This window comes from Pleurodeles waltl, chromosome 4_2 (assembly GCF_031143425.1).
Source record: "Pleurodeles waltl isolate 20211129_DDA chromosome 4_2, aPleWal1.hap1.20221129, whole genome shotgun sequence".
Taxonomy (NCBI): Eukaryota; Metazoa; Chordata; class Amphibia; order Caudata; family Salamandridae; genus Pleurodeles; species Pleurodeles waltl.
This window is the reverse complement of record NC_090443.1, coordinates 863936135-863964103: the sequence shown is the minus strand read 5'-3', so window position 1 is coordinate 863964103 and position 27969 is coordinate 863936135. Positions and strand designations below refer to the sequence as shown.

At 44.1% G+C, this 27969-nt stretch overlaps 1 protein-coding gene across 1 annotated transcript in view; it reads right to left on the bottom strand.

The window, feature by feature from the left end:
- The window catches only part of DHCR24 (24-dehydrocholesterol reductase), a 106720-nt gene that overhangs the window by 48914 nt on the left and 29837 nt on the right, over positions 1-27969 (bottom strand). Inside the window, exons 3-5 of the mRNA XM_069232613.1 lie at positions 7722-7827; positions 3488-3606; positions 3132-3395 (exon numbers count right to left, since the gene is read on the bottom strand). Coding sequence (XP_069088714.1) covers positions 3132-3395; positions 3488-3606; positions 7722-7827 — 489 coding nt within the window. The remainder of the gene's footprint in view (positions 1-3131; positions 3396-3487; positions 3607-7721; positions 7828-27969) is intronic.

Below are 27969 nucleotides of genomic sequence, written 5' to 3'. Positions count from 1 at the left end.
TATAGGGGAATTTGTGAAACTACGGATAAAATATCCAAGAAATCTATATTGGTCAATTTCTTACAAACGTTTTATCCCATCTCTGCAGCTTTTCAGATAAAACCCAAAACAGGAAATGCCTCAGATGAACTTGAGAGGACAACTGTATCCAGATGATGTTGGGGGCGAGAGAGGTAGAGGTCCAGGTATTCTTTATATGTATAATGGACAAAGTTAAAATAACGAACGTGTAGAACAGCATCCAATACTGTTGAAATTTACATGCTTGCCTAAATGACTACAACAACAAAACAAAACAAAAAAAAGAAACACAATAAATGTTTAGATTTAGATAAATATAGCGACAGTTTGGAAATCCTAACCAGGCCCAAGTGGTCACAGTGGCATGGAGACCTGGGAAAGTAGGTGACTTCAGAGTTGCTGTTTCTGAACAGACAAAGGAATACTGGGATTAACATTCCATTCTGGCTCAACCACAACATAGACCGATTTTACAGCCAGTATTAATTTAGCGAGAGGTTTCAAACCATGTTATCAGAAAACCAATCCGATGCTGTATGCTTGAACCCTGACACCAGTAACAAGAGTGAAGCCATTTTAGAGTAAAACAGAATTACTGAAAAAAAAGTAGTACACTGATGGTGGAGCCCCAATCATTGCCTATGTAAGCCAGCCATGTTGACTATCAAGAACTACTAAATGGGTATTACCCCAAAAAATATCACTCTTATTTTCCTTAATGTGCATCTGGGATACCCAAGGTACAATGTTGAGGGAGTGGAGTTCTATCACATGGTGTGATAGAACTCAAAGACAGTCGGACATACTGATGCTACTCATTAATGAATCATTAGACATGAATATTCCCAAAATGCCAGTGGCCTGCCTATGTTGCCTTTACCCGAGAACCAAGACAAATGCTGTTATGACCAATTTGTGGATTTGCCGTTCATATTAGCCAAACACCTGGTATTTATAAGCTGGAAATATCCTGAAGGTCCTGGTCTTTGTTAGTGGAGTAAAGAACTGAGTAAAAGGGTGGAATGCAAAGGAGCAATGCTAAACAGGGAAGTGAAGAGGACACAGGAGATTGTATAGGCTTGATACATGAGGTTACAGTTATGCCCAGCTCTAGACAAAGATGGGATGAAACTTCCCTCCACAGAGGGAAATTAATTTAGATAGTCATGAAGATCTGGCCAAAATATTATATGTTACTTTGGAATAGCCAAAATATGTTTTCCCATTGAAAATGAAATTGGTGTTGTTGATAAGCCACTCCCTCTCAGAATTCTTATGCAAATTCTAAACAAGACATATCAGTCACTAAAACCTGCATTGTCTCTTCTTTCGTTTTATTAATGTTTTTTTTTCATATCTCACACGCACATGGTTGTAATGATAATATTTCACTGTTGCTGGAACGTCATCTTATGTAATTGGTATGTCATTGATTTATCAAGACATTGGCAGATCAGGACTCCATTGAGATTTTCTTTTCCACTTCATACTAGCATTTCTAGCTGATGTACCTGACCGTCATACTTACGTTTTTGTACGGTTGTCAATGGTGCCACAAGTTGGATAAACTAATAAAAATACATTTAAAAAAAAGAAAAGAGCTGCTGAAGTGGAGTTTTTTTTAATGTTAACTCCCGTTATGCTCTGGAGAATTACTACTGGGCCTTGGCGAATGCAACCAGTAGGTATGAAACAAGATGGAACTGGAACATAAGAATACACCGAAAGATTTGGCAATCTAATCTGTCTATCGTTGGAGTCATCAATGAAAACTGCCCTCCAACTTGGAAAGACAAATGCTAATTTTCTTACATAAACACTTTTGAATCCTTACTTAATACTCAATAAATGTTTAAGAGATATGACTTCAAATATTAATAAAATAGTAGACAACACAATGGGGATAATGTGGATTGCTTGATCCTTCCTTTCAAGAGGTGAAATCAATGACAGACACTGGTATCCATATGAACTATATGGACACAAGAATAATCTAACAGGAAATTCTTGGTAGGTCTTCTTTTCCTCAACACTAAAAAACACAAAAGGCAATCTACAGAATCAAATATTTGTTTAGTACCAAACAGTGTACTTTATTTGATGTATCACAAGAATTGTCTCTGCAGATTATAGGAAGTGGACCTCCACAGTTTAAAACTCCCCTTATACGAGAGGGCCAGAATGAAAATGACAGATGATAGGGATAAGCATAGAAGTTTTGGGTTTATCATGATTACATTAGAGAGATCAAAGCCACAAATGTGGTCCAGGCAACAATGCTTAAAATGTATTGTGCACAGATTGAACGCTGTGATGCACTATCGCATACAAGAGGAAATTTTTCAAAAGCCAGAGGTAAATCCATCTTGGCTGGGAGTCTTACAAGTAATGAACCCATGTAGGGTAACTTTCTTTTCCTTTTCTAGATTTGTTTAGTGCTTGTATAAAGTTTAATTCATTTCAAGCTAACCTCACTTGCCCAAGCTATGGCCCACTCTGAATGTTGTGAAACATAATGGATTATACAAACCTGTGGATATGTAAGCATTATTATTATGCTTAATAAACAACACAGTACTCTCCCCTTGTTCGTTGCCCAGCAAGGTGTGTGACTAATCAACTAGGAAATTGTTCATCGTGGCATCGGACCATCCACTGTTCCATGCTTAAAGAAATAGGAAACCAATTCTCCAATGCCTTGAATGTGTGCGGTTTCAATGTGTATAAATCATGATCCGGCATGTAGAGGACAACTGATTTGTTTGCAATACATAGAGCCCAAACACATGCTTTAAACATTTACCACATAATAGCATACTTGATGTTCAATTTAATATTCCCACTTAGAAATTCATGAATATACATACTTAAAGTGGCCTTGAAATTTGCCACTACTAAGTGTAACCATCATTTTTAAAATGCCAGACCGCAGCACAGGACATAATCACAGGGGAGCGTTTGCAGTGCAGCGACAAATTACCACCAGCGGTGCTTACTTTTGAGAGATTGAGAATATAAACTAACAGCATCGCACCCTCTCTCAAACGCTACACCAAATCACGGTAACCCTAAAGTGGTTGGATTGCATAATCATTTATCCTTTAATTTACCTTGCTATGTTCAGCCTCGTCAGTTAAGACGCCAGTCATTATAACCGCTTCATCGGAGGAGTATTGTAATCCTTCCACAAAATCATTTTCCTTCTTTTTAGATTCCTGAATAAATTTCTCACAAATCTTCTCTAAACCTCGCACAGGTTCATAATGCAGTTTGACATACTTCTTAGCTGGGATTATCTTGATTTCTGCTGCCACCAGGAATCCAAGAGTGCCGCAGGACCAAGGAACAGCGTAGAATAAGTCAGAATTCTCAGTCTGAAAAAAATAGGTAAGTAACTAAAACACTGGTCTTAGGTAAACAATGAAGAAACTTATTTAACATTGCAGTATAAAAATAAATCTCTTACTGGTGTACATCTAACAAGGCTTCCATCTGCAACAACAAGTTCATAGGCCAGGCATATGTGCTGAAATAAGCCGTGATTGTGGGATGAAGATTCAATACCAGTTCCCATAATTAAGCCACCTGAAAAAAATGTAATGGAAATTATGGTCAAAGTAATTGTCTCAGAATGGTTTCTGTATTTTAGAAAGAAAACGTGTATGGCAACCGGAACACTACAAAACTAAGCTCTTGATTTTAGAAAGCAACAAAGATAAATAAGAATATTGCAGCAAAACAGGCATCAGTGAGGTCCGACTCAGAGCAGCACCTTATTTGAGAACGCATAGAGGCTTCATGTTGAATATTAAATTAAAGATGGGTTGTTTACCATATCTATGGCAGTTTACAAAAAACAAAATGCTAATGCAATAGTACTGTGGAAAACTGCATTCCACACATCTACTTGCCTTACTACAACCTATCTACGATATACCATTTAAAATGTTTATCTACAACAGTGGGTCCCAGCCTGTGGTCCAGGGACCCCGGAGGGTCCGCAAAGCCTGCTTAGGGGGTCCATGACTGCTTAGAGAGTTAACTAGTATTAACAGATTAATAAAGTGTATATAAATAAAGTTCCTAAATGTACAACTGAGCATTTTAAAACGTACTGTAAATGTCAAGGAATTTGAATTTGGAGGCTGAAAATTAAATTAGTATCCTCAAATTGATTTGTGGGAGCAGTGAAGGAGCATCAGACTGAATAAAGTATGGACGATGTGTGGCTTCAATTGAATTTAAAAAACGCTCCAACCTTCCAATTAATCTTCAAATTTTTCTTTTGGTTGAAATATAAGTAAAATGTGTTTTCATTTGTGTATGTGTTTGATGGAATGTTTGTTTCTGTCTTTTTTTATGTATTGTTTTGCAGTTCAAATCATCAACAATGTTTAGGCCTGGCTTCCCGGCTTCCAGTAATGAGTCATTGGAGAGTCCCCGAATTCCAATGATTCAGTGGGGGTCCCTGGATTCGAGTAATGATAAAGTGGAGGTCCACAGAAGTAAAAAGGTTGGGAAATCACTGATCTACAACATAGACTTTAAAACGTAAGATGTTTTCATATCAAAAATATAATGTGAGCACAAAACTATACCAGTTCCACCCGTAATTGTATGACACAGTGCTCTCGTCAAAAATAGCCAGTGGATAAGAATAAACAAGATTGCAAATCCCAGAAGACATTTACTGTGTGAAACTAAAGGCAAAACAAATGCATAAACAACATACAAAGACATGTCAGTGTTACCATATTTGTCTAATTGTGTGGATTAAATTGAGGCATGTTTTTGCCTACTCTACATCCATCATAGCTCCCCAGTCAGCAAAAGTCTCAAATTTCATCATTGCTATGCTAGCTGGCTCTTTTACATTGGCAAGTACAAATAAAAGACAGACTACGAATGAAAAGAAATTCCCAATTTCTTTGAGAGGGGTTTGGGCATCAGAAATTCTCCCTCTCAATATCTGTCTAAAAGTAACTAAAATACTGCACAAGTATTTAGTTATTTGTTTTTGGGGCTAGGAGTTTGCTCTGTTGCAAAGAATGAACTTCTTGAGAAATGCATGCAAGCCATATTTTGAAACATCATTCACAGCTCACCCTTACCCAGTTCTATCAATTTGACAGCCCTCAGGAGATTCCCTGCATATGGCTGCAGGGAGGGGAAAAAGCTGTCTGTCCTTTTTTTTATTTCTCAAACGTTTTTGACAGGGTTGAGCCGGTGACACCGATTAACATGTTAACAAATTATATGGCCACAAAGGTTTTGGGTGATCTCTCCAATGTTGTGGACAGCACAACTACGGATGGCAAATTTCACTAAGTTGAATGCGGACAACATCAAGCAAATGGCAGGCAACCCTCTCAAAATCATCTTCAACTGAAATCCCTTTACAATGTAACAGAAGTGGTGACAATTGTGGGGAAGTGGCTGTTTTGTGGAATTTCTCCTAAGGGTGTCATAAAGCACTGAAGTGGCACTTAGGCTTTTTGGGTGGTTGAAACCTACTCTGCACAAAAGTAGAATATCTTTTGGATTCTTCAATCTTCCACTCAGCAGAATTAGGTCTCTCTCCTCGTGGTTCCTTTATGACGTCACGTGGCAAAATAGAGCGCTGTTGTATGGCAGTACGGAAAACAAAGAATGTGGAGAGATGCTGGACCTATCTCAAATTAGTTTACCACCAGGAGGGAAAACTTACAAAATGTAAATGCATGTTGGCCTTCAGGGCTATATGTACAAACACATTTTCCCATAGACACAGAATGGGTAAAACCCTTTGATACATCTGGCCCTTAGTCACTTCTCTCACACAGCAGAACAATGAACTGATATTATACTAAATGTTGCTACACTGCATTGGGAGACATGGATCAACCTGACTACTTTATAACATTGAAGCAGTTATTCTTCTACTTGAGCCTGTGCCGAGCATCAGCCCAGTTTTTCATATATTGATTTATATGAAGGTTAAGTAAAAATCCTTTCTACAGGTAACTTTTTAAAATCGATTTAAGATATAACTGGATGCATAAAATTACAAGAAATGCATCCTTGGGTAGAAATATGAAAAACATTTTAAACATTAGTTCTTTTTGTAATTGCGTATGCTCACCACTTCAGGAAAATAAATGGTGGCTACCATGAAACAATGGATGTTAGCAATAGGAATTGAGGTTGTTGCGACAAAGCATCAATCCAAATTTTCCAGCTCATGGATGATTTGAAAGAACTGGACAACTTTCCAAAAAAAGCCAAACTAACCTCTTGTGTCGAACTAAGAGATCTTAGCTGTAGATATGGGATGACATTAGGCCTTCAAGAGAACTCCCTACACTGCCTTATCAAAGAACACCAAACATGGAATTGTTGAGTTCACCCCAGATTCAATAAACGGAATGACTACGGAGCCTAAGCATGTTCGAAATAAACACCAGTGCCAAGTCATTTTCTGCAGTGAAATAAGCCTTCTTCTAATTCCTCTGAAGTCGAAAAGGTAGCAAAATATCCTCGCATCTGCAACCATCTTTCAGGAAACTTAACAGGACCTTAAATAACCTAAGCTAATTTGTTCTGCACCCATGATTAGGCATTCATTTCCATAAGCAAGCCTTAGGATCAGGGGCTCAAGCACGATAGGCCAATCTTCAGAATGAACTACATTGCTTTGGGGCCATCCTGCTTACCAACTGAGAGGACTGCAGTTAGTACGGAATGCCTCAGCTCAGTTTTTATTGAATGTGTTGAAAATGAGTCACATCCAGCAGCACCTGATAGAGCTATGCTAGCTTCCCATTAAGGAGAGAGTCCGGTTTAAAGGTCTCAAGATGACACATAAGGTCTTTCACCAAAAAAAGGCCATGTTATTAGAGGAACAGGATCAGACCATATACTTCGGCTCAATCCCTACGCACCTCTGACGCTCGGCTGGCAGTGGTTTTGACAACTTTGAGGAAAAAATGGGGCGGTTCCTCTTTTTCCTTTCTCACTGCCACTGCCTGGGATTCTCTACCTCTGCAACCTCGGGAAATGAAGGAAGAATAGATCTTCAAATGCCTTCTTACGACCGGTCTATCTGAAAGAGCATTTGAGTAATTATGTGTCACCACTGATAATCAGCTAACCTAGTAGCGCCGGGACACTCTAAGTAGCTGTGCACTCTGCAAATTCAATGATTAATGATTCATTAATGGGTTAATCAATTTATATTTACCAATAATAATTACCTAGGCCTCGATCCCCTCAGTTTCTTAAAAACCCAGCTCCTTTATCGAGTATGGTAATCACATTAAACTATGGAAGGGAACTGGGCAATTTAGTTCCATAATATGTGCTACTCTGCGCATCATAGATAAGCTATCACTTCCCTTTTTCTGGATGAGAGCATATCCAAACCACAAAAGCAACACTCACAGAAACAAGGAAGTTACGCCGGTCTTATTGGTGCCCAGCTTCTTAAATGCAGCCCATTATCAACACAGTGCAACAAAAGACCACCAGCACATGTTCATTTTTTTTCTGATTTGTATGGCACCATCATTTCTGCATTTCTTAACCCAGTTTGAGTTACTTAAAGATACACGTGCCACCATTTTTATTTATGTATTTTTTTTTTTACAAAAGCTGCATGTGAGACAGTCTTCTTTTCAGATGGCTAAAATCATAACTCTTGACCGTCGACTGAATTACCTCACCTACTGTGAGGTCGTCAAGTTCTGGCACCACTGGGAGAGTCCAGCCAATGGAATTCAGCAGGGCAGTAACCTGGCCCATGTTGACCAGCGGCTCCACTCGGACAATCTGATAATGAAAACAAATAGAAACCGTTGTATACCATCACGTCTGAGCACTGTAATCACGTAGCACAGTCTTATTGAATCCCTCGGCACATAAGCACTTGAGAAGGCTCCTTCATCATCTCCAACACCAAATAACTGCCCCAGAAACATTCAAACTCCTCACATAACCTTCCACCAAGATTCTACAGGTGGAATGATAACATACAATTACCTATGTAATCACATTGTGAAAATGCTACATTCCTGGTTATCTACACTGGCTAAAACACCTCTTTAAAGAATACCACTGAACTTGAATTAAATGCTTATGTATGTTCTGGAAAATTCAACGCAGTGGGACAGGCGAGTCCAACATTTGTGCACGAGTAATTTGTAACACGATGCAACAAAGGACTGAAACTTGTGATACATAATGAAAATGTCACTTACCCAGTGTACATCTGTTCGTGGCATTAGTCGCTGCAGATTCACATGTTTGGCACAGTCCGCTGCCTGGTGTTGGGCTCGGAGTATTACAAGTTGTTTTTCTTCGAAGAAGTCTTTTTGGTCACGGGACCGAAGGACTCCTCCCTCCTCGGCTCCATTGCGCATGGGCGTCGACTCCATCTTAGATTGTTTTCCCCGCAGAGGGTGAGGATGGAGTTGTTTGGTATAAATAGTGCCCATGCAATGGAGTGAATATGTATGTAAGATAAGAGTTTTTAATAATTATTTACAAATGTTCAGATGTTTAAGATTTATGATCTACTTCTAAACGGCTACAGGCTTCCCGGGGAGGTGGGAGGGTACATGTGAATCTGCAGCGACTAATGCCACGAACAGATGTACACTGGGTAAGTGACATTTTCAGTTCGATGGCATATGTTGCTGCAGATACACATGTTTGGCATAGACTATAAAGCAGTTACCTCCCCTAAAAGCAGTGGTTTAGCCTGTAGGAGTTGAAGTAGTTTGGAATAATGTTCTTAGTACAGCTTGGCCCACTGTAGCTTGTTGTGCATTTAGTACGTCTACACAGTAGTGTTTAGTAAACGTATGAGGCGTAGACCAGGTTGCAGCCTTACATATTTCGCTCATAGGAATGTTTCCTAGAAAGGCCATTGTAGCACCTTTCTTTCTGGTTGAGTGTGCCTTTGGTGTAATAGGCAATTCTCTTTTGGCTTTAAGATAGCATGTTTGAATGCATCTGACTATCCATCTAGCAATGCCTTGTTTAGAGATTGGATTTCCTATGTGTGGTTTTTGAAAAGCTATGAACAGTTGTTTTGTTTTCCTGATTAGCTTTGTTCTGTCAATGTAATACATTAGTGCTCTTTTGATGTCTAATGTATGTAGTGCCCTTTCAGCCACAGAATTTGGTTGTGGGAAGAACACTGGCAATTCTACTGTTTGATTTAAATGGAATGGTGAGATTACTTTTGGCAGAAATTTTGGATTTGTTCTTAGAACTATTTTATTGTTGTGTATTTGAATAAATGGTTCTTGTATGGTAAATGCCTGTATTTCACTTACTCTTCTGAGGGATGTGATTGCAATGAGAAATGCGACCTTCCAGGTTAGATATTGCATTTCACAGGAATGCATGGGTTCGAAAGGTGGACCCATGAGTCTTGTTAAGACGATGTTAAGATTCCATGAAGGAACTGGTGGTGTTCTTGGTGGTATAATTCTTTTTAGCCCTTCCATGAATGCTTTAATAACTGGTATTCTAAATAGAGACGATGAATGAGTAGTTTGTAGGTAAGCAGATATTGCTGCGAGGTGTATTTTTATAGATGAAAAAGCGAGATTTGCTTTTTGCAAATGTAGTAAGTATCCTACTATGTCTTTAGTAGAGGCATGTAATGGTTGTATTTGATTGGCATGGCAGTAGTAAACAAATCTTTTCCACTTAGATGCATAGCAGTGTCTAGTGGAAGGTTTTCTAGCTTGTTTTATGACCTCCATGCATTCTTGTGTGAGGTCTAAGTGTCCGAATTCTAGGATTTCAGGAGCCAAATTGCCAGATTCAATGATGCTGGGTTTGGATGCCTGATCTGTTGTTTGTGTTGTGTTAACAGATCTGGCCTGTTGGGTAGTTTGACATGCGGTACTAGTGAAAGGTCTAGTAGAGTTGTATACCAAGGTTGTCTTGCCCATGTGGGTGCTATCAGTATGAGTTTGAGTTGGTTTTGACTCAACTTGTTTACTAGATATGGAAGGAGAGGGAGAGGGGGAAAAGCGTACGCAAATATCCCTGACCAACTCATCCATAGAGCATTGCCTTGTGATTCGCGGTGTGGGTACCTGGATGCGAAGTTTTGGCATTTTGAGTTTTCTTTTGTTGCAAACAAATCTATCTGGGGTGTTCCCCAAATTTGAAAGTACTTGTTCAGAACTTGGGGGTGAATTTCCCATTCGTGGACTTGTTGGTGGTCTCGCGAAAGGTTGTCTGCTAGTTGGTTTTGTATTCCTGGAATAAATTGTGCTATTAGGCGAATGTTGTTGTGAATCGCCCACTGCCAAATTTTTTGTGTTAGGAGGCACAATTGTGTTGAGTGTGTTCCTCCTTGTTTGTTTAAATAATACATTGTTGTCATGTTGTCTGTTTTGACAAGAATGTATTTGTGTGTTATTATGGGTTGGAAGGCTTTTAACGCTAGAAATACTGCTAACAGTTCTAGGTAATTGATATGAAATTTTGTTTCGTGTATATCCCATTGTCCTTGAATGCTGTGGTGATTGAGGTGTGCTCCCCACCCTGTCATGGAAGCATCTGTTGTTATAACGTATTGAGGCACTGGGTCCTGAAATGTCCGCCCTTTGTTTAAATTTTTGCTGTTCCACCATAGAAGCGAGAGGTATGTTTGGCGGTCTACCAACACCAGATTTTGAAGTTGACCCTGTGCCTGTGACCATTGTGATGCTAGACACTGTTGTAAGGGTCGCATGTGTAGTCTTGCGTTTGGGACAATGGCTATGCATGATGACATCATGCCTAGAAGTTTTAGCACAAATTTTGCTTGTATCTTTTGGTTTGGAAACATAGCACTTATTACCTTGTGGAATGCCTGCACTCTTTGTGGACTTGGAGTGGCAATTCCTTTTGATGTGTTGATGGTTGCTCCTAGATATTGTTGTGTTTGACACGGTTCTAGGTGTGATTTTGTATAGTTGATGGAAAACCCCAGTTTGTGAAGGGTTTGTATGACAAATGTGGTGTTGTTTGCGCATTTTTTTACTGTGTTGGTCTTGATTAGCCAATCGTCTAGGTAAGGGAACACATGTATCTGTTGTCTCCTGATGTGTGCTGCTACTACTGCTAGACATTTTGTGAACACTCTTGGTGCAGTTGTTATTCCGAATGGCAACACCTTGAATTGGTAATGTATTCCTTTGAATACGAACCGTAGGTACTTTCTGTGAGAAGGGTGTATTGGTATATGAAAGTATGCATCCTTTAGGTCTAATGTGGTCATGTAATCTTGCTGTTTGAGCAGTGGAATGATGTCTTGTAGTGTGACCATGTGAAAATGGTCCGATATGATGTAGGTATTTAGTGTCCTGAGATCTAATATTGGTCTTAATGTTTTGTCTTTTTTTGGAATTAGAAAGTACAGGGAGTAAACTCCTGTGTTTTTTTGTTGTACTGGTACTAACTCTATTGCATCCTTTTGCAGTAGTGCTTGAACTTCTAGTCCTAAAAGTTCTAAATGTTGTGGTGACATTTTGCGTGTTTTGGGGGGGATGTTTGGTGGGAAGTTGTGGAATTCTATGCAATAGCCATGTTGGATTATTGCTAATACCCAATTGTCTGTTGTAATCTGTTGCCAAGATTGGTAGAATTGGCTTAGTCTTCCCCCCACTGGTGTTGAGTGAAGGGGTTGCGTGACTTGAAAGTCACTGTTTAGGTGGAGGTGTTTTTGGAGTCTGGAATCTTCCCCTACTCCTTGGGAATTGACCCCCCCGATATCCCCTGAAACCTCCCCTTTGGAAGGAACCCTGATATGGTGTGGTTCTTGTTTGTTGGCTGGTGGTGTCTGTGGGTTGGCCACGAAACCCCCCTCTAAATGAAGTTTTTCTGAAAGAGCCTCTGCTCTGCGGGGAGTAGAGTGCGCCCATGGCCTTGGCCGTGTCTGTGTCCTTTTTAAGTTTTTCAATGGCTGTATCCACTTCAGAGCCAAACAGTTGTTTCTCGTTGAAGGGCATATTAAGGACAGCCTGCTGGATTTCAGGTTTGAAGCCTGAAGTGCGTAGCCAAGCGTGTCTCCTTATGGTGACAGCAGTGTTGACTGTTCTTGCTGCAGTATCGGCTGCGTCTAGTGAAGAGCGGATTTGATTGTTTGAGATCGTTTGTCCCTCTTCCACTATTTGCTGCGCCCTTTTTTGGTATTCCTGGGGAAGATGGTCTACGAGAAGTTGCATCTCGTCCCAGTGTGCGCGGTCATATCTGGCCAGCAGCGCTTGTGAATTTGCGATGCGCCACTGGTTGGCTGCCTGTGATGCTACTCTTTTCCCTGCTGCATCAAATTTTCGGCTTTCTTTGTCCGGAGGTGGGGCGTCGCCAGATGTATGTGAATTTGCTCTCTTGCGAGCTGCCCCTACTACCACGGAGTCAGGTGGTAACTGCGAAGTAATAAACACTGGGTCTGTGGGTGGTGGTTTGTATTTCTTATCCACCCTTGGGGTGATGGCTCTTGATTTTACGGGCTCTTCAAAAATTTGTTTTGCGTGCCGTAACATCCCTGGTAGCATTGGGAGACATTGATATTGGCTGTGTGTAGCCGAGAGGGTGTTAAATAAAAAATCATCCTCTATAGGATCGGAATGCAGTTGGACATTGTGGAATTCTGCTGCCCTAGCCACCAGTTGCGAGTATGAGGTACTGTCCTCTGGCGGTGACGGCTTTGTGGGGTATGACTCGGGATCATTGTCCGGCACTGGGGTGTCATACAGGTCCCAAGCGTCTTGATCTTGATCGTCATGACTTATGGTAGTTTGCGCTGGTGAGTGCATTTGTGGCGGTGTTTGTGCCGGCGATGCCTGTGGTGGAGTGGGCGGAGGCGTGACTTTTTTAACCACTTTGGCTTGTGGTTGTGCGTCATCCTTTGGAAGTCTGATCCTTCTTTTCCTCATGATTGGGGGAAGGGTTGATATCTTCCCTGTGTCTTGCTGGATGTACAGTCTCTTTTGTGTGTAGTCCGATTCTACACTTTGGAGCTCTTGTCCAAATCTGTGCATTTGGCCACTTATTCCTTGTTCCTCTGAGTAGGATGAAGGTGTGGTATTTTTCGGCGCCGAGAGAGAATGTTTTTTCGGTTTCGGCACCGACAGAATTTTTGTTCCTTTCGGCATGGATTCTCGGTGCCGATGTTTTTCGGTGCCGGTATCTTGTTTTTGTCTCTCGGAGCCGCTTTCTCGGCTCCGAGGTTGCTCCATGGCGGTCCCTCGACCGGAGTCGGGTGTCTTCGCTATGGGCGTGCCCTTTTTCGGCGCCTTCGACGGGTCGCCTGCTTTATGGGTCGAGCCATGGCCTGTTGGCAGTGGCGTCCCCTGGGCTTTCGGTTTGTCGATGGATTTACTTTTCGACGTCTTACTCACAGTTTGTTGCTGTTGTTCGACGTCGGAGTCTCCGGATTCTGATTCCGGAACCGAGAATGTTTCCTCTTCCTCGTCGAAACGTTGTTTTGTCGACGTGGACGCCATTTGTTGACGCCTGGCTCTTCGGTCCCGGAGTGTTTTTCTGGACCGGAAGGCTCGACAGGCTTCACAGGTATCCTCCTTGTGCTCGGGGGACAAGCACAAGTTACAGACCAAGTGCTGATCTGTATAAGGATACTTACTGTGACATTTTGGGCAGAAACGAAACGGGGTCCGTTCCATCGGCTTCGATGTCGCACGCGGTCGGGCCGACCAGGCCCCGATGGGGGATCGAAACTACCCCAAAGTCTTCCGATGATCGGTGTCGATGTACCTAACTATCCCGATACCGAACGGAACAATACCGACGCTTTCTTCCGAGATTCTGACTAACTTTCCGAACCGAAACACGGAGCGAAAGGGAATACGTCCGAACCCGACAGCGGAAAAAAACAATCTAAGATGGAGTCGACGCCCATGCGCAATGGAGCCGAGGAGGGAGGAGTCCTTCGGTCCCGTGACCAAAAAGACTTCTTCGAAGAAAAACAACTTGTAATACTCGGAGCCCAACACCAGGCAGCGGACTGTGCCAAACATGTGTATCTGCAGCAACATATGCCATCGAACACTCGTTTACTCAGGGCATCATGTCCACTGAATCTTCACTTAAGAGTATGAAGAGATCAAAAACCCACAGCATGCCACTTAGGGCTTTAATGTGTTCTATTCAAGCCTTTGAGCCAAACTATAGGCTCTACCATGAATGATGAACTACTCAAAAGTCGTGAGCTTCCTGGTAACGGCACTATCGGGCAGAGGTATCTTGTTTGGGACTGAATTTAGAATGCAGCAGTCTGCAAGCCCTATTGTTACTAATTGTTTAAAATATACTTAGAGTGGGTTTTGCCTCCACCCAGAGGAGTATTTCTCTCTCAGCTCATACCATTTGCTGCTTGGTATACGATTCCACCCTATCGGCACTGTTTTCACTGGAAAGCATGAGGGGCTATTTTACATCTGAAAAGTATGCTCTATCATCAATAACTATGAGCCACATTCAATACTTTATCTGGCATATAATCATTCTATTAACAAAAACAATCCCTTTTTGCTACTCACCCCTCACCCATACAAGTGAAAACGGCTAGGACTGCCATCAAGGTGCTAAACAGCATTTGTGCATACAAACAACATTTATAGATTACTACGTTTGCATGTTAGCAGAACACCACCAGATCTACCTGATTTGCCAATGCTAGTTATGTTGTGCCAGTGGGAAATGCAAAGAAAGTGCACCTACTGTGAATAGAGGACTCTGAATATAATCAACCTAAACTGCTTAGCATTTCTGAGGAAATTTTATAACCTGCCACTTTACTGTTAAGGAATTAGAACCCAAAGTATTAGAAGTACTGTTAGAAATGGGGTCTCTGGTTGACAGTCAGGTTACCCCCTGTTCAAGCAAGGACCCTCACTCTAGTTAGGATAAAAGAGAATCACCCTCAGCTAACCCCTGCTTACCCCCTTGGTAGCTTGGCAGAGCAGTAGGCTTAACCTCAGAGTGCTGGGCGTAAAGTATTTGTACCAACACACACAGTAACTCAATGAAAACACTACAAAATGACACAACACCAGTTTAGAAAAATAGGAAATATTTATCTAGACAAAACAAGACCAAAACGACAAAAATCCAACATACACAAGTCAAGTTATGATTTTTTAAAGGTTTCAAATAAAAAGAGTCTTTAGGTAGTTGTAACAACACACTAGCGCTGCTAGCGTGAAAATGTACCTGGTTTGCGTCAAAAATAACCCCGCACGGGCGGTGTGCGTCGAAAGTAACCCTGCACGGCTGTGTGCGTCGAAAACAACTCGGCACGGCGGTGCGCGTTGAAAAAGCCAGCCACACGACGATCCGAAAGTCCCGCGGCGCAGGGTGCGATCTCTCAGCCTCCGTCAGCGATGCTGCGCGTCGTTTCTCCTGCTCCGGGCGTCGGTTTCTCGGTCGCGTTTCCTGCGGCGTCGTTTCTCAGCTGCGGAACCGGCGTCGCGTCGTTTTCTCAGCCGCGATCGGATTCGCGTCGATCTTTTCTCCGCACGGCGCTCGGTGCGTGTATTTTTGTCCTTAGGCTGCCAGCCTCTCCTTTCAGGGTCCCAGGAACTGGAAGGGCACCACAGAGCAGAGTAGGGGTCTCTCCAGAGACTCCAGGTGCTGGCAGGAAGAAGTCTTTGCTATCCCTGAGACTTCAATAACAGGAGGCAAGCTCTACATCAAGCCCTTGGAGATTTCTTCTTCAAGATGGAAGGCACACAAAGTCCAGTCTTTGCCCTCTTACTCTGGCAGAAGCAGCACTGCAGGAAAGCTCCACAAAGCACAGTCACAGGCAGGGCAGCACTTGTTCCTCAGCGATCAGCTCTTCTCCAGGCAGAGGTTCCTCTTGATTCCAGAAGTGTTTCTAAAGTTTGTAAGTTTGGGTGCCCTTCTTATACCCATTTTAGTCTTTGAAGTCACCTTCCTTCAAAGGGGACTCACACCTTCTTGTGAAATCCTGCCTTGCCCAGGCAAGGCCTCAGACACACACCAGGGGGCTGGAGACAGCATTGTCAGAGGCAGGCACAGTCCTTTCAGATGAGAGTGACCACTCCACCCCTCCCTCCTAGCAGAGATGGCTAATCAGGAATGCAGATCACACCCCAGCTCCCTTTGTGTCACTGTCTGGTGTGAGGTGAAAAACAACCCAACTGTCAAACTGACCCAGACAGGGAATCCACAAACAAGGCAGAGTCACAGAATGGTTTAAGCAAGAAAATGCTCACTTTCTAAAAGTGGCATTTCCAAACGCACAATCTCAAAATCAACTTTACTAAAAGATGTATTTTTAAATTGTGAGTTCAGGGGTCCCAAATTCCACATGTCCATCTACTCTCTAGGGGAATCTACACTTTAATCATATTTAAAGGTAGCCCCCATATTATCCTATGAGAGAGAGACAGACCTTGCAACAGTGAAAACGAAATTGGCAGTATTTCACTGTCAGGACATATAAACCACATTACTATATGTCCTACCTTATCCATACACTGCACCCTGCCCTTGGGGCTACCTAGGGCATACCTTAGGGGTGCCTTACATGTAAGGAAAGGGAAGGTTTAGGCCTGGCAAGTGGGTACACTTGCCAAGTCGAATTTACAGTGTAAAATTACACATACAGACACTGCAGTGGCAGGTCTGAGACATGATTACAGAGCTACTTATGTGGGTGGCACAACCAGTGCTGCAGGCCCACTAGTAGCATTTGATTTACAGGCCCTGGCACCTCTAGTGCACCTTACTAGGGACTTACTAGTAAATCAAATATGCCAATCATGGATAAACCACTTACATACAATTTAAACAGGAGAGCATATGCACTTTAGCACTGGCTAGCAGTGGTAAAGTGCTCAGAGTTGAAAAAGCCAACAGCAACATGTCAGAAAAATATAGGAGGCAGGAGGCAAAAAAGTCTGGGGATGACCCTGCATAAGCAAAAGTCCAACACGACCCCCTACCAGCCTAAAGCCAGGGGAGAACAATCAATACCTTGATGTACTTCCCTGATTGGGGCGATAGAACAGGGACCCAGGCCCACAACAGCAGGGGCATGCTCCAGTTCTACGCCTTCCTGACTCCAGTTGGATCCCTCTGTCCATACTCTCAGGGCCCACTAAGCTAACCCATGGGGAACCCTTCTCCACATCTACAGACACCATCTGTGCAACACCTAACTTTACTTTGCTCACAGATGTATTGCAATGGGCAGATAGTACCACCAGGGCCAACACAGTGGTGTTGCCCACTCCACCCCTGGGGTGTGACTCTCGTCCTTCCCCCCCCAGGGGCAACTCTGTCCACCAGGACAGCAAGCCACAGTGGCCCCAGACAACTGTCAGGGATGAGAGCCCGACCTCAGGCCTCTCTAACCACTGTGACTGTGGAGAGTGGGGGGTGGTAGCCCCAGGTGCCTGGCACCCTTTGACCACTCTCTCTTCCACCAGGTCAGGGATGACAACCTGACCCTGGTCCTCCCCTCTGGGGCTCTGTACCCTCCCTGCAGAAGCGGCACCCCCAGAGTCAAAAACTGTCAGGGTGCTTGTAGAAGCAGTCCTGCACAATTCTTCCATCAGTGCAGGGATGTTAACCTGCAACTGATCCTCCAACCTGGGGTCTGTACCTTCAGGTTGGACCAGGGCCAGGGGTGAGGCTTCCCTCCCCCTGCCCTCTCTTCTGGGGTCCTGAACCACCCAACTAGGAGTGGCCCCCCCAGAAGACAACATGGCAGGGGCACTGTTAGCAGTAGCCCCTTCCTCCAGGTCAGGGGGGACACCCTTAACCTGGCCTCCCAATCCAGGGTCTGTACCCACAGACTGGATCACTGCCTGGCAAACCAGGGCTTCCTGGGGGGCATACCTACCCCCTACCAGGTCAGAGTTTACCCTCTGAACCTGGTCATCCAACCTAGGGTCACCACCCTGCGGTTGAACCACTGCCTGGCACACCAGGACTTCCTTGGGAGCACACTTACCCCCCATCAGGTCAGAGTTTACCCCCTGAACCTGATCATTCAACCCAGAGTCACCACCCTGCGGTTGAACCATTGCCTGGCACACCAGGACTTCCAGGGGGGCACACTTACCCCCCTCAAGGGACACACTGTCCCGAAGGGCCACACAAGAGTCTGGCTGGCGCAGGTCTCCTGACCTCTGCCCATCTGACAGAGTCTGGATTCCCCCCAACCCAGAAATGGTCTCACCAAGGTCATTCATGGGGGGCTCTGCTCTCAGAGCTGACCCCTGACCCTCCAGGTTCTCCACTGGGGTCCGCAACCCCCTCTCAACCCTCTGTCTGGACTTCTGCACCCCCTCACTAGGAGTGGTACTGCCAGACACCAGAACTGGTGGGACGCTGGCTACAGCTGCCACCCCAAGTTCTCCTGACACTGTGGGGTCTCCCTCAACAGATGGCCCTATGGTACAGGCTAGGCTCCCTTCCTGGTGTTCCCGCAGGGAACCCTCCAGGACCTGGGACCGGATCTCGGGCACCTTGGGCCTCAACCCATCCCCATTCCCTCTCCTCTGAGACTGGACATGGGGTCCCTCACCCATCCCACTACACTGGGACCTACCTGGGACACTACAATCCTTCCCTACCTCACCTGGTTGGGAACTACCTAGACCACTCCTCTCAGGAGCACCCCCAAATGCCTCTTCAGACTCTCTGGTACTCACCCAGAAGTCTGCCTCCATTGTAAGCTCCCTGGGGTCAGAGAACTCACACTCCACCTGGTGTTGGCATAGCTCTGGAAAATAAGGACTAGACATATGCTCTCCAGCAATTACATCACTCAGCCCCTCACATGAATTAACCAAAGTACCCTTCACCCAACCATCCAGTGACTCTGCTTTGACAAAGCACCCCACATCACCCTCCTGAGACTGGTGAGACAGTACCTGACTGTCCCTGACACTCAACCCACACTCTTCTGGGATGTCTTCACACTCCATAACCAGGACTTCTACCTGGGGGGAACCCCTCTCCCTGTCACTCTCAACTAGAGTCAGTAGAGTGTCCCTCCCACCAGTAGGAATATGACTCCCCATGCCAGTTCCCCAATCTACCTCAGAGACCCTGTGCATCACTGGAGCTACCTCATACCCCTGAACCTCCTGGCGTGTGTTAACTCCCTCCTTCAAGTAGGGCACCACCTCTCTGGGCATGTGCACTTCTTCAGCAGTACTGGATACAAGATTTTTGCTGCCACCATCTGAACTGGATTCAGCCCTCATGGCCTCCAGCTTCAGCTCCTCACAGCTCAGCTCTTGAGCTGCAATCCTTTCTTTTTCCAGGACTAAGGCTCTCTGCTCCTCAGCCCTCTCAAGCTCTGCATCTAGCTCTTCCAGACTCCGGATTCGAGCTAGGAGCCAATCATCTCTTTCTGTTCCCTCCTCAGAGCCGCTGCCCTCCTCTTCGGAGTAGTCCTCCTCCTCAGAGTCATTTGGTGGTGTTGCCTGACAACGTTTCAATTCATACTGAAACAGGGCTGACTCAAGATCCTCCCTTCTGGATTTCTTGTTCACAGCCAGTCCCCTTTCCATGCAGAATGCTTTAAGCTGCCACTTTTTATACATAAATAGGTGCCAGAAATTGACTTCCATTCTGCAAAGGCTTCACAACCAAAAACCAAAGTCCAAAAATATTAGCAATACTTCCAGGAGGACATCAGAGAACAAAAAGCAGAATCACTAGACAAGTAGTATGTGGTCACGTAGTGGTCTGAGATCAAAACAGTAGTGTACACTTAATTACTGTATGTCAAGTACAAATACAAGTCCAATCCCGACCGCTGGTCACCAATGTTAGAAATGGGGTCTCTGGTTGACAGTCAGGTTACCCCCTGTTCAAGCAAGGACCCTCACTCTAGTTAGGATAAAAGAGAATCACCCTCAGCTAACCCCTGCTTACCCCCTTGGTAGCTTGGCAGAGCAGTAGGCTTAACCTCAGAGTGCTGGGCGTAAAGTATTTGTACCAACACACACAGTAACTCAATGAAAACACTACAAAATGACACAACACCAGTTTAGAAAAATAGGAAATATTTATCTAGACAAAACAAGACCAAAACGACAAAAATCCAACATACACAAGTCAAGTTATGATTTTTTAAAGGTTTCAAATAAAAAGAGTCTTTAGGTAGTTGTAACAACACACTAGCGCTGCTAGCGTGAAAATGTACCTGGTTTGCGTCAAAAATAACCCCGCACGGGCGGTGTGCGTCGAAAGTAACCCTGCACGGCTGTGTGCGTCGAAAACAACTCGGCACGGCGGTGCGCGTTGAAAAAGCCAGCCACACGACGATCCGAAAGTCCCGCGGCGCAGGGTGCGATCTCTCAGCCTCCGTCAGCGATGCTGCGCGTCGTTTCTCCTGCTCCGGGCGTCGGTTTCTCGGTCGCGTTTCCTGCGGCGTCGTTTCTCAGCTGCGGAACCGGCGTCGCGTCGTTTTCTCAGCCGCGATCGGATTCGCGTCGATCTTTTCTCCGCACGGCGCTCGGTGCGTGTATTTTTGTCCTTAGGCTGCCAGCCTCTCCTTTCAGGGTCCCAGGAACTGGAAGGGCACCACAGAGCAGAGTAGGGGTCTCTCCAGAGACTCCAGGTGCTGGCAGGAAGAAGTCTTTGCTATCCCTGAGACTTCAATAACAGGAGGCAAGCTCTACATCAAGCCCTTGGAGATTTCTTCTTCAAGATGGAAGGCACACAAAGTCCAGTCTTTGCCCTCTTACTCTGGCAGAAGCAGCACTGCAGGAAAGCTCCACAAAGCACAGTCACAGGCAGGGCAGCACTTGTTCCTCAGCGATCAGCTCTTCTCCAGGCAGAGGTTCCTCTTGATTCCAGAAGTGTTTCTAAAGTTTGTAAGTTTGGGTGCCCTTCTTATACCCATTTTAGTCTTTGAAGTCACCTTCCTTCAAAGGGGACTCACACCTTCTTGTGAAATCCTGCCTTGCCCAGGCAAGGCCTCAGACACACACCAGGGGGCTGGAGACAGCATTGTCAGAGGCAGGCACAGTCCTTTCAGATGAGAGTGACCACTCCACCCCTCCCTCCTAGCAGAGATGGCTAATCAGGAATGCAGATCACACCCCAGCTCCCTTTGTGTCACTGTCTGGTGTGAGGTGAAAAACAACCCAACTGTCAAACTGACCCAGACAGGGAATCCACAAACAAGGCAGAGTCACAGAATGGTTTAAGCAAGAAAATGCTCACTTTCTAAAAGTGGCATTTCCAAACGCACAATCTCAAAATCAACTTTACTAAAAGATGTATTTTTAAATTGTGAGTTCAGGGGTCCCAAATTCCACATGTCCATCTACTCTCTAGGGGAATCTACACTTTAATCATATTTAAAGGTAGCCCCCATATTATCCTATGAGAGAGAGACAGACCTTGCAACAGTGAAAACGAAATTGGCAGTATTTCACTGTCAGGACATATAAACCACATTACTATATGTCCTACCTTATCCATACACTGCACCCTGCCCTTGGGGCTACCTAGGGCATACCTTAGGGGTGCCTTACATGTAAGGAAAGGGAAGGTTTAGGCCTGGCAAGTGGGTACACTTGCCAAGTCGAATTTACAGTGTAAAATTACACATACAGACACTGCAGTGGCAGGTCTGAGACATGATTACAGAGCTACTTATGTGGGTGGCACAACCAGTGCTGCAGGCCCACTAGTAGCATTTGATTTACAGGCCCTGGCACCTCTAGTGCACCTTACTAGGGACTTACTAGTAAATCAAATATGCCAATCATGGATAAACCACTTACATACAATTTAAACAGGAGAGCATATGCACTTTAGCACTGGCTAGCAGTGGTAAAGTGCTCAGAGTTGAAAAAGCCAACAGCAACATGTCAGAAAAATATAGGAGGCAGGAGGCAAAAAAGTCTGGGGATGACCCTGCATAAGCAAAAGTCCAACAAGTACCAAAACACATTCTAGCCTCAACACGCCAGGCTGGTGCATTGCACATTCTATGCGTACTGTATAAGAAAGGGTCAGGGATTCTGCTTTCAAACATGGAGGTTGAAAATACGTTTGTAACTGATGAGATGAAGTATGGAACTGAGGATATATCCTTCACAATTACAAACTTCAGCAATACGTTTAAATTCAAGTCTCACTTACCTACAGATGCTGAAAAATACATCCTTATTTGTTCATATTCTGGAGGAGGCTCGGTGCGGCTGTACATTAATCAAGTCCCACAGGCAGGCCTTGCAAAGGATAGCTGTGTCACGTAGGCTCTCATTATTCTAATGAGACTACTGGACTTGAGCGGCAGAATCACCTGCAGTGTAGGAGACTGAGTCTAACCCACTACAGGTGACACCCCAATCTGGGTTTTGCTCCGGCTAACTAGCAGTGCCTCATCTCTATCCAACAGCAGGGATGATTGGGCAGCCGAGCGCATGACACTATTGACTCCTCAACAAAATCGTGGTCACTCAGATCTCATCCGTTTCTCTCAGTTACATTAGTCTCACATATACAATGACAAGCAGAGGCGGTATATGTTTCAATAAGGTTTTAATGAAGCAACTGCATCTTAGGTAATAAAGCATGTACTGCAATAACCAGGACGATAAAGCATGACAGGATTGAAATTGCGACAAGGAGAGTGAAGCATAGAAATAACGCTACCATATTGTCACTAGAGTCAATAGACTAATTCCTACCTAGGCTATATTAGAGCACAGTGTGTTAATCTCTAGTTCTGCCCTTCAGGTCCCCTTGGGAAGACATCATCCCCCATAACTAAGCAAAGGCCTGAAGTCTGCATAAGCAGCTGTAGCGAAGCTTTCAGCAATCAGCATACAGTTGTGGTCATCTGGCTAGAATCTTCCTCTACCGTGTATGGGACATGGAAGTGTTTTTATAATAAAGCAACTGATGTTCTGAGAAAATGTCCCTACGTAGGGATGTGTATGTTTCTATGAATACCAGAGACAACATTGTTACCACATTTACCGGCAGCCTATCTTACTGCAGCCTTGAAAGAAGCACAGAGTGAAAAAGAATGTCTTTTTAAGACCGTAGTGCTGGCCTAAGCAAAGAACAGCTAGATAGAGAGAAATAAAACAAGACCACATTGGCTATTGTTAAAATAATAAACAAGGCTGAATAAAATACATCTAGGTAAAAGTGCACAGTGGCAGGCCTAGCGTGCTAAAATAACATGCATGGAGCTATAACTAAAATGGCTACACAACAGGTGCAGGGAATAAAATCTTCCACACCTTTCAGTACTCGAAGTTAACCAACTGAAGAGTAGTCCAGCAAGTACATTGGGGCAACTATTTAGCATGCTGCCAGAACATTCTCAAACTTTATTCTCTTCTCCCTACAATGAAACGTCGTCATGTTCACACCTTAAGAAAACTGCACAAAACACACACCTCCATTTTTAGTCTTTCTGTTGCACTGGACACCATAAATTACTTCTGAAACTAAACCAAAACGTTTCTATCCTCCCCCTGCCTCCTGTCACTTCCATTATTTGAGTCTGCACCTACTTCCCTTGGAAAGGCAGCATGGTTCAGTTTTTACACAACAGGGTAAATCTCAAGAATTTAAGAGGTTGTCCAGAAGTCTCTTGTCCTACTATCGATGGCCAATTTTTCCAAAAGTGTGTTAGGTGATGGCACTGGTCCAAGCAGGATTATACATACGAAATCTAAATTTCATAAGCTAAACATATATGATTACATTTTTCAAGTTTAGAGTAGTAAACAACTCTTACTAAACACATACTCGTGGCACACATCTTATGTTCCTGGTAGGAGTCTACTAATCTGAAACAAATGGAATTTGTGTTTCCCTGTAAGAATATTTCTGCAGTTAAGCAAAACCCTTCCTAGAATCATGAGATTTGAATATGCCTTGCCACCATCATAGCAAAACTAGTGTCATATCCCATTTCTAACCGATTTGGGAATACACTGCATTCATGAGCCGTCTGAAGAAATAGTGTAAATCTCTTTTATAGTTGTACAGGGCAGTCTAATTTGAGGACTATATGAATGCTTGGCACCAAAATAAAGATCTCAAGTATTGATTCAGTTGGGACGTGCCCTGAACTCTCAAAACAAACCTGGATCTGTTGGAAAAGTCAACAGATCTGACCCTTGAATACTGTGTCCTTCTAATGATACATTATGAAGGCACTCATGCAAATACATACAAACGCAAACAAACCACACACTCGTGTTAACAGAGGCACATCTTCACACATCTCATACAATATAAACTGCATACCCTTCACAAAAATAGAAATATTTGGTGAGCAAAGACTCAATTCAGTGGAACTCTTCACAGGCCACTCCCCTCTAACTCCAGCCAGATGAGCCACATTGCACTTCACAGACACATTTAGAACTTCCTCGTGATTTCCTCATCACGTTATCTATTCAACACATATACACACACACACATGAACCTTCCCAAAGACTTCGACCTCCCAGGTGACTCAAACCACAAAGAAAACAAGACCACCCTCCTGAAATTTAGCAGCATGCTACTATTTAACTTCAATCCACACCTGGAAAACCATGTCAGCATACAGGCCTCAATCACAACACAGAAGTGAAAGCTGAAATGATGGAGGCTCTGGTATTTAAAGGACCTCATCAACAATGTGCCCATCATTCAAAACAGGAAAAAGGAAATGGATGAAAAAACAGATCTCATGATGACCTCGTTATAATAAACCGTCTTTGCTCAGGTTGTAGGTATTTCATTTTGCCAGACAAAGCCAAATACTACACCAGCACCATCAATAAAGCATCTTCCAGAAGCAGAATATTTTCAAAATGATCAAGCCTGCATTAACCACTCCCCAAAACCACAAGTTCTACACTTCAGTAACACATATAGTCAACATCTTCTTCAACTAACTGACTTAGAGAATAGGACAGCATTAACATCCCTTCCACCACCTATCCCATCACCCAGCATCCTGCAATGGCCATCCTTCAACTCCCCCTCTCAAATGCTCAACCCTACCCTCTATGAACATTTTATTTTACCATCATCACATTTACAAATCACTCAATGAAGAAGAAGCCCTGACAACTAGGCTAATTAATTCTCCCACTCTTGAAAATGCTCACTCTGGATCCAGATGACCTTATGAGCTATGGGCATATTAATTATCTCCCCTTCGTCTGCAATACTGTAGAAAAAGCAGTCCAATCAACTCTGGCAACACCTCTATGCCTAACACCTCACTCATTTAGACATGACAGTCAAGCACCTATATGAATGTCAATCCCACCGAGACCAAATTCCTCCTACTTGCCAACAAATACAAATATCAACTAATGGTGGGAGGTATACTCTGCTCCACCAGCAGAGTTTGAGGAGTTTTGCCACTGCATGGTCTCAGTCGACTGCTGGGGAACGGGGTTTACCAGCGTGGCAGCACTCACTCCTAATTTTTGCGGTACATAGGTCAATTAATTTCTTAATCACTCTGCCACTTGAAGCAAACAGGCACTTTACAATCACAGGAGATTATATAAAGTTGGCAAATACCATACTTTTTGTTTACACTGATTTTGCCCTGGAAACACAAGAAATAACACATGTGCAAATTAATACCTCATAGAATGTCCACGTTTGATGTTCCTAGCAGCAGGCACAGCCTGTCTCACTTTTCTGGATCCTGCAAGTTACCTTTGAAACTGTAAGTCAATGCATGCACGGACTGACAGATGGATGCACTAAGCTCTTGGGGTTTCCCAAACTAAGGAAGGAATTCCATGGCATTCACTCCAGCAATCTGCTGACAAATGGCCATTCCTTGAGCCGGGTAACTGACGGCACTGGCAAAGACGGAGCTGCAAAGCCCTGCCCTATTTCCTAAGCACGAACCCCTCCTCTCTCATAGTGTCTTCAATTAACATTTTGTAACTCCTCTGTGGGTAAAGTTACAGAAGTCAATTTGGAAAAGGGTAACTGATAACTTAATCTAATAGTATGCAATCAGAAAACTGCCCTGACTCGGACAGAAACACTCAATTATTCTAGGAGAATAAAATACCGATTCAATTATAATTTAAATTTTTATTTTTCCAAACAAAGTCTTGCAAATCACTTAAAATGTTTCACTGCACTCTATTAAATTTTTTGTGTGGTGGTAACCCTTGACCTCTTAGAAAGTTTACTCTAATTTGTCATCATTAGTAACCATACAGTCTTCATATGGCTGCCTTGTGAGCAGGGCCTTCTGTGACTGGACAGCAGTCTGGTCTCGATGAGACTGCAAACCTAACACTGGAGGGAACTGTTAACTTTAGCTTCTGCAAGGAGAGGTGCCTGTAGAGACTCCCTGAGCTCTGAAGAGCGGTGCCTTGTGTGCCGCTCTTTGAAATCCCAAGTGCCCCCAACCCAAGTGCCTCCAACTCCGTCCCTTCCTCCATGGCCATGCCAGAGGCCATTCCTACAGTGCTGTGGCCCTTCTCGGAGAGAGACAGAGCCCAGTATCCGGAGGTGAGGCACCAACTGAGGTGGACGATGTGCGCTCACTTGCCTTGGCCCCCACACCCTGCTCAGGCTCTCTGGCTGCAGTGGAGAGAATTCATCAGGGGCATGCCCTTTGTGTGGCTTCCGCACAAGGAGCGGCACAGTAAGATCATCTGTGGGTGACCAAGGAGTCCTAGGGGCGGAGACATGGTGCGGGGGACTTCTTGCCAATACTCCACACATTCACAGAACTCATCAGAATTTGGCAGACTTTTTCAGTAACTTCGTGAAATTCTGCACAGTGAAACTCCTTATGCTATGCCCAGGCCTATTAACAACATGTCCAAACCTGGCTCAGCACTTGGTGATGACTCTTTAACACATTGTTGGTTTCTTCTTTTCGGAGACATCCCCCTGTGACCACGCGCCTCCCAGCACTGTGGATCGCTGCTGCTTAATTTAATTTCACTCTGCTTCTCCTCTGCGGCTGGTTCAGCAATTTGCTCTCTTTCAGACCAGCACTTCAAGTGAGTCAAAACACTATCGATTTGGATCCTCCACCACCTTTTTTTGGTGTCACCTGTATGCATGTGCTTATTTGGTACATGTTCTCAACGTCTTCTTGGGCTCATACACATTAGGAGTCCTGATGCTGATCCAGGTCTCAATAGGGATAGAAACGCCATCAACTAATTAGGCCAACCAAATGAAATTTGTATCTAAACTTGTTATCTGGGTCGTCTATCAAGAAAGCTTTACATGAGTGTGTCGCAGTTCTGCGCATAGACACTTTTGCAGTTCTCTACACTGTTGTAAGAAATTGGGTTATTGGTTGACAGGGATGTAAGCCCAGTTCGAGCAGCAACCACAATCCTTGTCAGGGTGAGGCACAAGCCAACCCTCAATTTTTAACTTGTGCTCAACCCTCTGGCGGCCTGGCACAGAGCAGTCAGGCTTAACTTAGAGGCAATGTACAAAGTATTTGTGCAACACTTCAAACAGAAGTAAAAAGTGACAAGCACCACCCACACAAAAATGATCCCAAACCAAGTTAGAAAACTAAAATTATTTTTATAAATAAAACAAAACCAAAACGAATAAAATCCAAGCAGTAGAACTGGAGATATGCAATTTTAAAGGTTTTAGTGAAAATAGCTCCACAACCACAATGCTCAACTGTGATTATCTGGTCACGCCGGACCAGGGCAAAGTCACAAATTCAGGCTGACCGCGATGGAGCGTGGGTCGGCTATAGTGACCAACTTAGGTCCGATGGCATTGCTTTGCGAGATTTCGCATAGTCCGATGTCACTTCTGATAAAGCTGTGCGGCCAGGCTGTGGAGCTAGGCGGTTCCAGGGAGCGGTGCAGGGCTTTGTGTCGGGTCCGATGTGTTGGCAGTTATGCGGCAAAGCTCTGCGGGGATTCACAGTGCCTTGCATTAATTCCGATAGGTACCAGCAGT